At 46.4% G+C, this 12,649-nt stretch overlaps 1 protein-coding gene across 1 annotated transcript in view; it reads right to left on the bottom strand.

The window, feature by feature from the left end:
• Positions 1-12,649, bottom strand: part of DLG5 (discs large MAGUK scaffold protein 5) — a 161,641-nt gene that overhangs the window by 57,184 nt on the left and 91,808 nt on the right. The window contains exons 11-17 of the mRNA XM_060236724.1: positions 10,300-10,432; positions 9,082-9,209; positions 6,763-6,938; positions 4,692-4,795; positions 3,685-3,777; positions 1,133-2,130; positions 645-669 (exon numbers count right to left, since the gene is read on the bottom strand). Of these exons, the coding sequence (XP_060092707.1) occupies positions 645-669; positions 1,133-2,130; positions 3,685-3,777; positions 4,692-4,795; positions 6,763-6,938; positions 9,082-9,209; positions 10,300-10,432 (1,657 nt within the window). The remainder of the gene's footprint in view (positions 1-644; positions 670-1,132; positions 2,131-3,684; positions 3,778-4,691; positions 4,796-6,762; positions 6,939-9,081; positions 9,210-10,299; positions 10,433-12,649) is intronic.

Below are 12,649 nucleotides of genomic sequence, written 5' to 3' on the forward strand. Positions count from 1 at the left end.
GGTTCAATCCCCGGCATCTCCAAAAAAGGGTCCAGGCAAATAGGTGTGAAAAGCCTCAGCTTGAGACCCTGGAGAGCCGCTGCCAGTCTGAGAAGACAATACTGACTTTGATGGACCAAAGGTCTGATTCAGTCTAAGGCAGCTTCATGTGTTCATGTGTGTTCCTGAACTGTCAGGTTTTGTGATATGGATGTTCTGTTTTTTCCATACATTGGTCCAGAATGACAGTTGAAGGCAACCCAGAGACAACTCGGAAACAGATCAGAAAAGAGCTTCCAAACATGCACATCTGTCTCCCGCCTCGGTCCTGCGCCCACCCCGTCCTCCAGCACCTTCAAAGCGGCTCAAAAACTACAACTTTCGAAGTGGCAGCAAATATCTGAATCGCATATCATTTGCCTCTCTGGTGTCTGGATGCCGAAGCCTGCCAATCCACTCTAGGAGCTCACCGGTATTCTTAAAAAAGCAACACCACCTGCCCAGAGCACGTGAACGCGTGACCATTACAAATGTATGGAAAAAACAACACCCAAACCGCACCATGGGGATGGTGCACAATAACTATCTGACCGTGCCAAAGTGCCTCCCATGCAGGAAACGGGCTCCTTTTTGAACCGTTCAGATTCCAAATACCTCCCATGCACCTCGAGCTGCTGGGCTGGAACCAGCCTAAGTGACCCAACATGTTCCACCTCTAACCAAACAACTTATTTCTGGAATATTAAAAAGTGTTGTGGAAAAGGAAGAGGAAGAAGACGAAGAAGAAGAGGAGGAGGAGGAAGACTGCAGTTTTATACCCCGCCGTTCTCTCTGAATCAGAGACTGAGTGGCTTACAATCTCCCCCCACAACAGACACCCTATGAGCTCTCCCAGCAGCTGCTCTTTCAAGGACAACCTCTGCCAGAGCTATGGCTGACCCAAGGCCATTCCAGCAGCTGCAAGTGGAGGAGTGAGGAATCAAACCTGGTTCTCCCAGATAAGAGTCCGCACACTTAACCACTACACCAAACTGGCTTCTAACCCTTCTGTTGTGTGCCCCTTGGTGTAGGCAAAGCACCTGACAGTTTCCAGAGCACTGGCCAGAGTCCCTTCCTTCGCATAGATACCTGATGAGATGAATTAGGAAAGGACACAGGTGTTAGTTTATGTCTTAAGGCAGGAGCAGACTTGGGTCTTGGTCTTTTGATCTCTGGCTCTTCCACCCTTTGAAAGCCAATGTCATCTTCACAGGATTTCCTCGAGGGCAAGTGGGCGGAGTCCAGCCCCTCCTCCCTGTAATAATGCCCAGAGGGCCTGCCCCGCCCCTTGTGCATACCACAGTCAGCTTTGAGGTCAATGGACAGAGGGGGCGGGACCGCTGCCGGGCTGGGAGGGGGAGAGCCCGTGGTCACAGTCGAGTCTGAAGTGGAACTGGCTTGCTGTTTGTGTTTAAACTTAATGGAGTCACTTCGCTTGGGAGGGGTGGGAGGGGTTGAAATGGCTTCCGTTTTGGAGGGCTGGGGAGAATGTCCTATCACCTGACTCGGAGACAAATAGTCCATTTTGGGAGGCGTCAGGGGTCTTTTGAAAGTATCCGGATCAAAGATGGACTTCCTCTGTTTTGGCTTTTTGTACACGGAAAACTTTTCTGTCTCCGCAGCGGCGATGTTGACCATGACTTTCGGCCAGGTGCCGCCGCTGTGCTTTCCGTGTTCTTTGTCCAACGTGTTCTCCACCATCATGCAGTCCGGGACCGTGGGCTCAAAGGGCAACTTTCTGTTGCTCAGGTTAACAATCCCGTAGCTTGGCTCCCCATACGCATCTGGATTAAAGGAGCCAAGGCTGTGTTCCGAGTTGCTATGGCACCCATGGACTGAGCCGTGGCGAGAGTTAGCGTGTAAAATGCTATTGGAGAAGGGTTTGAGATCACAGTACAAGCCGCCTTCGGGGTCACTCTGGTCCTTTTTGATGTCCATTATGTCCGGGCTGAAAATGTCTGTCTGAGTGGAGCTGTTGTGTTTCAGATTTCTTTTATTCTGAACCTGCACCTCAGAGGTGTGGACCCTACAGTTGGGTATCTTCTCAGAATCCTTAAGGTTTTCAAATATGTTTTGACCGCTCCAAGATGAACTTGAGCTCTGAGGAAAAACCTAAATGGGAGGAGAGGAGAGCATCAACAAAAAAGGCCTTCAAGACTACACAACTGTTTGACGCACAGTAAATGCTTTGTCATCTGGCACTCACGGGGAATGGAACATAAGAACATAAGAGAAGCCATGTTGGATCAGACCAACGGCCCATCAAGTCCAACACTCTGTGTCACACAGTGGCAAAAATTTTTATATACACACATACACTGTGGCTAATAGCCACTGATGGACCTGTGCTCCATATTTTTATCTAAACCCCTCTTGAAGGTGGCTATACTTGTGGCCGCCACCACCTCCTGTGGCAGTGAATTCCACATGTTAATCACCCTTTGGGTGAAGAAGTACTTCCTTTTATCTGTTTTAACCTTTCTGCTCAGCAATTTCATCGAATGCCCACGAGTTCTTGTATTGTGAGAAAGGGAGAAAAGTACTTCTTTCTCTACTTTCTCCATCCCATGCATTATCTTGTAAACCTCTATCATGTCACCCCACAGTCGACGTTTCTCCAAGCTAAAGAGCCCCAAGCGTTTCAACCTTTCTTCATAGGGAAAGTGCTCCAGCCCTTTAATCATTCTAATGGAGACTGCCAGTTAATAAAATGTGCTGAATACTTAAGCTTATGGCTCTGTATTAGCACTGCCTGGAGGAATCAGTGACCAGATTCTGTTCTACTAGGAATGCCATGGCTACATATCTGGTAGAATCCCCCCCGCAAGCCATTAAACCATCCTATGCAGAAGGTGGACAACTGCTAGAACAAGGGTGTCAAACTCAGTTGTTAGGAGGGCTGGATATGACATAAATGAGACTTTGTTAGGCCGAGCCAAGTGTGTCATAAAGGTAGCAGAGAGATAAACTTTACAGAGGACACAAACACAATTAAAGAGTTAAAAGAACTTAAAACATGCTTAAAACATTAGCACTTGTTGGTCTTAATGGTGCTCTCTTTATATCTCTCCTGTGTTATCCAGGGAACTGGGCAAAGGAAGCTCTGGCTCTTTCCTTCCTTCCCCAGGCGACCAGGAAGGGGAGGAACCTCGGTCAACAGAAGGAAGAGAGGCTTGGCTCAGTAGCTCTGCTGTGCGATTGAGACAGCCTGGTAAAGCAAGCTATCCCTCCCCTAGACAGGAGGCTCAGCCAATGGAGAAAATAGAGGCTTTGCTCTGTAGCTCTTGTGCGATTGAGCAAGCCTGGCAAAGCAAGCTGAGATGCAGAAGGAAGCAAGGGGAGGGGGAAGGAAGCAGATGACAGCCAATTGCTTGGGGGCCTGGCTAGCCCAGTTTCAGAAGCTAAGCAGGATTGGCCCCGATTCAGACTCAGATGGGAGACCTCCAAGGAAGTCCAGGTCTACCACACACAGGCAGGCCATGGCAAACTACTTCTGCTAATCTCTTGCCCTGAAAAACATACAGGGCTGTCGTACGTTGGCTCCAACTCGATCGCACTTTTGACCACCAGCTGAGGCGCTGAGTTACTTCCCAGCAGATGCCCATGAACAAATGCTTGAACCAGAAGAGAGACCTTTATTCCCTTCCCTTCCTTTCTGATGCTCACCTTCATCAACGAAAGCGTCAGAGACTCCCTGCAGTTCCGCAGCAAGGCTTCACATTCAGTCAGAGATTTATTATCTAGTGCAATGCCATTTATCTGGAACAAAAGGGTGACACAGCAACATCAGGCAAACACCTGGACTAGCTTCTCTTCTTTAAAATGAAAGCTCTGAGTTATAGGCGGGGAGGAGGGAAAAATGCAAACCAATGCAGATTCTCCCTGTGGTGGTTTCCTTGTGGAAAGTCCAGGGCTGGATCTACATTTGGGGGGGGGGGAGTAAAAAATGTGCCCCCACTCAAAAAACGGTGGTGGGGGGAGCATCAGCGCTAGAGTGCTGCCTCCCCACCCCCCCGCGGAAGGGAAAACTCTGGGCTGCTTTTCCACCCTTGTGGAGAGGGGGTGAAAGGAGCCGATCTCCCTCCTTCCCTCCCCATTTAAAGACCCTGCCGGCCAGCTGGCCACAGGTGGGGAGGGAGGCCGACGGGAGATGTGGGGGGGGGAGCACTTTTGACCCCTCTTTGCAAGAGAGAGAGGTGGGGAAAGCAGCCAATCTGCTGGGCTGCTGGCTAGCTCCTCCCACCTGCCCCCCAGGGAGCACCCAATCTGGCACCCCCACAGGCTACACTGGGGGCAAGCTATCCCATCTGCCCCCCCCCCCCAGATCCAGCTCCTGGGAAAGTCCTCTCACTTGCCTCATTTCAGAAGCAACTAAGAACATTTTTGTTTCCACTGGATTTTCAGGATTTCCCTTGCCTGTCGGAAAGAACTGTTCGCGCTCACCACTGCAAACTGGTTTCCAAGAAAATCGCTGAGATTTGTTTACTACATTTGTTGAGATTTATTTACTACATTTATAAATAAAAATACAGTTCAAAAGCAGGAATCTGCTCTTGGCATGTGTTCTCCCCACCCTCTCTCCAAGATGAATCCTACGGCTTCTCCGGAGACACCCCACGTTGGGTAGCTGCGTGAGTCCTTCTGTAGCAAACACCTTTTTACAAAAGACTTACGGCAATTATCCTGTCTCCCACCGAGAGGGACCCCTCTTTGGCAGCTGGGCTACCAGGAACCACTGCAGCAACAAACACTCCGTTTTCTAGACTAATCCCGCTATCTGAAAGTGAGAAGACAGAAAAATGTGTTCGTTATCACCAGTTTCGCAATGCGAGAAGTGTACGGGAGTCACTGTTCCAAATAAACTACTGGTGGAAAGGAAGGATGTGAGCTCAGAACAGGGACTCATACAGAGATGTTCCAACCACACCTGATGTGGCAAAATGCCCTCCCCCTGCTCCAAGCTGACTGGATATGGCCATGTGGGAAAGACCCTTCTAGCTAGCAGCAGCTGAATAACATCTTATTGAATTTGTTCTCCCCTCTGCACACAGATATTGATGGCCTGGGCAAGCCCAGAGGCAAGAGTAAAAGGGATCTTGTTCTTTGGTTCTTTTGGCCGGGTGGAAGATCAGCAAGAGGAGGAAGAGCTACCCTTCCTTTCTTTTCTGTCCCCCCCCCCCCATGTATTGTTAGCTGCTTTGAGTCCTGCCACTGGGGAAAAACAGCAGAATACAAATATGAAGAAGACCACAGATTTATACCCCGCCCTTCTCTCTGAACCAGCAGTCTCAGTGCAGCTCACAATCTTCTTTATCTTCTTCCCCTGCAACAACCACCCTAAGAGGTGGATGGGGCTGAGAGGGCTCTCACAGCAGCTGCCCTTTCAAGGACAACACCTGCGATAGCTCTGGCTGACCCAAGGCCATTCCAGCAGCTGCAAGTAGAGGAGTGGGGAATCAAATCCAGTTCTCTCAGATAAAGAGTCCACACACTTAACCACTACACCAAACTGGCTCTCACACACCAAACAGGCCGTACTGAAGTCATGGGCATTTGAATGTCTTAATGTAACTGTTCTCAACTTTTTCAGCATGCTGACCCAGACCCACAAATCCAAATTGACTTGGAATGGCCACCCATGGCTGATCCAAGTTTTGTTTTTGTTTTTTTTGGGGGGGGGGGCGGGGTCCAGGCCAACTGTGACCTTGGCACCCATCTAGTTCAGCATTGCATTTTCTACAATGGCTGACCAGATGTTTTGAGAAACCAAGGAACATCACACAAAGGGCGGAGCGGCCCCAATATGAAAACAAAGAAAGTGGCATTCCACTATACACAGCCTTTGCCGATGGAGCAGAGGTGGCCAAACAAAATAAGAGCCACATAGAATAAATGCCAGATGTTTGAAAGCTACAAGATATGAGCAAATATTACACACATGCCTTTATTAAAATACTTGCTTTGCACAGAAAAATAAAAATAAAGTATGCACTCTACAAAAATACGTATGCATGCATTTTACAACATGACCATGCTAGGAGACTTTTTAAAAAACAGGAACTGGGAATAACAGTCCCTGTAAGACCCATATAGGGAAAGGTTAGGAAATTATTTTTTAGCACCAGTGGGAGAAGGAAACACACATGTACCATATAAATCACTGGCCACCGTTTGTATCATTATGGCTGGGTACATATAGGCAGCTCCATGCGCATGGGAGACATCTCAAATTGCACTGCCCAAAACGGAGCGGACAAATCCCATTCACACACTTCTGTCTGAGGCGTTTATATATAGCGCGGGGGGTGCTTTGCTGTATTCACATGGTTGTTGCGTACCCTTAGCGCAGTTTGTGTCTCTTTTTTTTCCTTACATTTTCAGGGGCCATGCACTCATGTGCTCCATGGCAGTCATTTTTTTAAAAAAAGAATACTGGTGAGCACCTAGAGTGGATTGGTGGATTCACACTGCCAATCCGCCTTGCTTGCGCGCTCCCCTGGGGTGCATCAGAAGATTTTGCTACCACTTCCCTACTGGTAGCTATCTGATCCATCTCCGAGATGTCGGAGGACGGGGTGAATGCAAGAGCAGAATGGGCGGCAGATGTGCTTGTTTAGACTTGATTTTTCGATCCGTTTGGGAGCCATCCCTGTGTTGGCTTAAAGTGCCGGTCTGGACCCAGCCTTTGTGACCCACAGGTTGGGAAATGCTGCCCTAATGTCTCTCCAACTCTGGGGAGTTTACCTTTATGGCCAGAGAGACTGATGTGCAGAGGCGTTATCACCTTCCCTCCTAAGGACTTCCGTCTTCGAACCACCATATTAATAACTCCTCCGCCATTAAGCACGGCCTTAATTACTTGTTTCCTGTCCTTGTTGGTGAGGTCCACGTCGTTTATCTTCAGCAGCCAATCATTTACTCTGAGGAAACAAAGCAAAAGCCTCGGGCATGTGGAATCCGGCTGAGTCTTAAATGTGTTCCTGACTTTAGCTCCCCATCCCAAACTCTCTTGTTTATTAGGACTATTCTCTTTTCTATTCTCTTTGGCAAAACTGGCAGGCCAATGCAGTTTTCCAACACATGCTAAGAACTCTCATAAAGTAATCATGAATTCATTAACAATGTTCTTCGCCAGAAATCATGATAACTATGAAACTTTGTTCTGAGAATTACAGTTGAGGAGGGGCCAAATCAGACACAAAAGGGGGGCAAATGAGGGTGCATCAGTAGGGAGATTACAAAGGAAGCATCACTTACAGGGGTGTCAAACTCATTTGCTATGAGAGCCGGATCTGACATAAATGAGACTTTGTTGGGCCGGGCCATGTGTGTACTTATTTAAGAGTAGGTAACAGATATAAACTTTATAAAGGACACAGACAAACACAATTATTTTTTTTAAAAAAACCCTTAAAATATAACATAGAATCATAGAGTTGGAAGGGATTTCTAGGGTCATCTAGTCCAACCCCTTGCACAATGCAGGAAACTCACAAACACCTCCCCCTAAATTCACAGGATCTTCATTGCTGTCAGATGGCCATCTAGCCTCTGTTTCAAAACCTCCAAGGAAGGAGAGCCCACCACCTTCCGAGAATCCTGTTCCACTGAGGAATCGCTCTAATGGTCAGGAAGTTCTTCCTAATGTGGAGCTGGAAACTCTTTTAATTTAATTTCAACCCACTGGTTCTGGTCCCACCTTCCGGGGCCACAGAAAACAATTCGACACCATCCTCTATATGACAGCCTTTCAAGTACTTGAAGATGGTGATCATATCACCTCTCAGCCGCCTCCTCTCCAGGCTAAACATCCCCAGCTACTTCAACCTTTCCTCACAGGACTCGGTCTCCAGACCCCTCACCATCTTCATCGCCCTCCTCTGGACCCGTTAAAACATTAGTACTCGTTGGTCTCAAAGGTGCTTTCTTGGTATTTCTCCCATGGAATCCAGGGAACTGGACAAAGGAAGCTCTGACTCTTTCCTTCCTTCCCCAGGGGACCAGGAGGGGGAGGAGCCTCAGCCAATAGAAGGAAGAGAGGCTTGGCTCAGTAGCTCTGCTATGCAATTGAGAGAGCCTGGCAAAGCAAGCTCTCCCTCCCCCCCCCTTCCTCCCCAAAGAGCCAATGGAGAAAATAGAGGTTTTGCTCTGTAGCTCCTGTGAAATTGAGCAAGCCTGTTATGCAGAAGGAAGCAAGATATAGGAAGAAGGCAGCAGATGACAGCCAGTTACTCGGGGGCCCAATAGGAGCCCTCCGGAGGCCTGATTCAGTCCCCAAACTGCATGTTTGACACCCCTGGTCTAGAAGAAATAGGTGCGAATCTTACTTACTACTGTAGAGGGCCTTTTGCACCAGACTTTATTACAAGGCAAGGATATTGTCACTGGTGAAGATCACTAGGGCTGGGTGCGTGTGTGTGTGTGTGTGTGCATACCCACCCACCCACCCCACCCCCGGTATATTCCATGTTAGCACCAATATTTTTATTTATTTTATTAGATTTGTATCCCACCCTCAACTGCTTCAGTAGTAGCCAGGGCTCTTTTTGTAGCAGGAACTCCTTTGCATATGAGACTACACGCCCCTGATGTAGCCACTCCTCCCAGAGTTTACAGTAAACCCTGTACTAAGAGTCCTGTAAGCTCTGCATCAGGGGTGTGTGGCCTCTTATGCAAAGGAGTTCCTGCTACAAAATAGCCGTGGTAGTAGCTAATCTTGTACGCCTCAATAGATGCCACCTCTCTGAATTCATGTTATTCACTATGGTACAGGCAACTCCAACCATCAATGATTTCTTTCGAAAGGGAAGTGAGGGGGAACTGTGCGCCCCGTATAGACTGCCCAACTGGGGGAGAAATGTATCAGCAAGAGGGAGGAAGAGGAAAAACACGACTGTGCTTGTTATCCCTGCTCCTGACATCAACATGCAGACTGCGATGTCTGCACATCCCAGGTCCCTGGGCTCTGAACACCTGACTGGTAACAGCCATTCCCTTCTCCACACACGTTTTTACTCATTTTGATTATCCTCATAGGGCCCAGAGGTGTACCCCATTCCTTACCGTAAGCGCCCATCTGCAATACTTCCTTTGTCCACTTTGGTAACGAATATTCCGCAGTCCCCGGGGAGATACGGCTCATTCACACCTTCGGCCACATCAAAACCAAGTGCTTTCAAATCCATGTCGTCCTAATTAAATTAAATTTTAAAAATGCCGCTTGTTATCTGCAGCGATCGTGTGCAGAGAAGCAGTCGCGGATGCAAAATCTTAATTGTACCTTTATACTGCAAAGAAGAAATCTCCAGAAATTCACATGATGCCTCAAACTCAGGGCTGTTTTTGTAGCAGGAACTCCTTTGCATATTAGGCCACACACCCCTTGTCAGGTCTGGGGTTATCTTCAATAACAACAACTATCCACAGGTGCAGGATTAGTGTTTGTTGTAAGATAGGTGAGTGACACTGGTAGCCCAGTGTTGAAACTAAAGTCCATTCACAGGGGGGTTAGCTATATACTTTCCATATAGCCGTTACATGCGCGCCTTTTGGATTAGGCACGAGACTAGTTCAAACATAAATTGTCACAAAGCTGAGCATTTTCATGCTCGAAGCCATTTCAAAAACACACCGTGAGATAACAGCGACCTTAAAGGCCAGGCTCTTTCTCAAGGGGTACAAAGCTCTCAGTTTCTCAGTAGACAAAGCAAAACATTTATATGCAGTGTACAGAAATAACAAGAAACATGGCAAGGGATCTTGACACTCCTGATGTAGCCAATCCTCTAAGAGCTTACAGGTCTCTTCTTACAGGGCCTACTGGAAGCTCCAGGAGGATTGGCTACATCAGGGGGGTGTGGCCTCATATGCAAAGGAGGTCCTGCTAGAATTCCTTACAGGTCTCTTCTTACAGGGCCTACTGGAAGCTCTAGGAGGACTGGCTACATCAGGGGTGTGTGGCCTAATATGCAAAGGAGTTCCTGCTACAAAAAAAGCCCTGCAACCGACTGTGGAGAAAGGGGAGTACCCCTCCCTGGTGTAGCCAGAAGGTGCCACCCTGCAAATGGGCAATATTAAGAAATGCCTATAAAAGAGCATTCTGTCTTTTGGCCCCCAATTTATGGAATGGCCTGACTTATGAAGTTAACTGTTTGAGAGAAGATGCTGGACTAGACAGACCAGTGGTCTGATCCAGCAGGGCTCTTTTGTTACTAAACCTCCAACAGGTGGTGCTTTCCCATTGTGAAGGATGGCAAAGAGTGGTAGAGTTCCTAGACTTACCCTGTCCTTCTCAAACTCTACAACTTCCGTTTCCCATTCCAGAGAATCAGTATCAATGGCTGAATCATGAGAGCTATGGGCCATCAATTGCCGAAACCTCGCTTCCTTTTCCAGCTGATTCTCCATCTTCTCTCTGTGAGAAGCGATATTTCAGTGAAGGAACATGGACATTACATATTTCAGCTCTTAAATTCTCTTAATTATTGCATACATATTGATGTCACAATATCACTTGCCCTTTCCACCAAGTACAGAGGGATAGGTTGGTTTCCCCGTTTGTAGTTAAACCAATGGCAGACGCGGACGGGGCGTGTTTGGAGAAACTTTTGGTGGATGCAAGTCCAACTATCTCTAGATAGGTAGCCAAATTTTGCCATTACCTTGTGAAGTTCCATACTAAGAAACAAGTAACTGCATGTCTTGTATGACCTGTTGGAATTTTAGGTTATAAATGTTTTTACATACTCTGATTTAAAGGATTTATATAAATTGGAACTGACTTGAATTTTAAAATTGGTTAAATTATATTTTAGTGATCTTGGATTGTATAGGTGGGGAAATGTTTAAGTATTTTATTGTATTTTATGTTTTTTTACGAGGGTATTTTATACTATCCTAGGTATTTTAGGAGGGTTTTATATTATGTGTTATAGTTTTTATATTGGTCTATGACCGTAATAAAAAGTTCAGTTCAGTAATTAACATGGGCTAAGTAGATATGCAAACTCTTTTAAAAATAAAGTCTTCGCAAATTTCAGATAAATCCTTGAATACGACTGTTCAGAGGGGAATTTGCCAGCCCCTAGTTCAGGTGGCTCATGTTATATTTCATATAAATTCACTGTTACCAAGACTAGAGATCCCTCACCTGGAAGAAACCAGGGTTAAACTTACCTGTAACTGCTGTTCATCAAGTATCTTCTGTGCAGGCACAGATGGGGACTTCGCATGAGCGGGCCTGCCATACAGCTAAGAGCCTCCGGGTGGCAGTGTGTGACAGAGCCAGAAACTTGTTCCTGCCCAGGGACCACATGCTCCAGTGGAGCAGTGCCCCTACCCTCAGTACCTCTTATGCAACCAAAGGAAGCATGTGCCGGGGCAGGAGGGAGGGTATGTGTGCCTGCACAGAAGATACTTGATGAACAACAGTCACAGGTAAGTGCAACCCAGTTTTCATTGTTGATCTTCTGTGCAGTCTCACATGGGGATTCTAGCAACCTAGAAGGGGGGGAATGCTCACCTATTTAAACATGGACTGAAGGACCACTTCCCCAGCTGAGATTTTCATCTGGCCTGCAGGTCCAGTGCATAGTGACAAATGAAGAAGGTGTCTGCAGACACCCAAGTAGATGCACAGCATACTTCTGTCAATGGCACTCCACCCTCAAATGCAGAAGCGGTCACAGCCCTTCTAGAATGTGCGTGTACCTCTAAGGGACATGGCATTTTGGCTAACTCACAACACTAAAGAAAATTAATAAATGGATACATGGGAAATCAAATACAACTGCAAAAATATGTACACCATGCTGAGCAACTATATATACTAATTCTTAAAATAAATTTTAAATAAACTCATCTATGTGTTTTTAATACTTTCCAAATATTAATTCTACCACCCCAATGTACACAACAACACATATTTTTCAATACATCATTTTGTACAGACATATATCAAAGCTACACACATCCAATATTAATATAAATTACAAATACTGGCACCAGTTATATAGTCCACAATGTGGAGTAACATCCGACGGATCGCCGATCTGGTCTCTGTTTCAGAAGTCACCTATTACAGAGGTCTCCTTTATCTAGTGTCCAATATTTATTTTAACTCCACCAAAGAGGAAATCTCCATGGACTGTGATGTTTTTTTCTCCAATGGGTAAATCCTCTTTAATTGTGCTACTGTTTCCCATTAATGTGGAGTATAGCAATTTGCCAAAATTCACTAATGCATTTATAATATTAAAAGTCCCACTGCTTTTCCTGATTTAAACTTTGATAAACTTAGAACTATGCTGGGTAAAATCCCACGGTCAGAAATACTTAAGAGGAAGGGGATTCAGGAGGGGCAGAAGTTTTTTAAAAGCGAAATACTGAAAGCACAATCACAGATGACTCCTATGAGAAGGAAAAATGAAAAAAGCCTAAAGAAGCCGAAGTGGCTCCATAAACAGCTCTCTAAAGACTTGAGAAATAAAAAAGACTCCTTTAGGAATTGGAAAGAGGGCCTTATAACCAAGGATGAATCGAGAAAAAGTTAGGAGAGCTAAAGCTCAATATGAGCTTAGGCTGGCCAAAGATGCTAAAAACAGCAAAAAAGGGTTCTTTTCTTATGTTCAGA

The sequence above is a fragment of the Heteronotia binoei genome, chromosome 4 (assembly GCF_032191835.1).
Source record: "Heteronotia binoei isolate CCM8104 ecotype False Entrance Well chromosome 4, APGP_CSIRO_Hbin_v1, whole genome shotgun sequence".
Classification (NCBI taxonomy): Eukaryota; Metazoa; Chordata; class Lepidosauria; order Squamata; family Gekkonidae; genus Heteronotia; species Heteronotia binoei.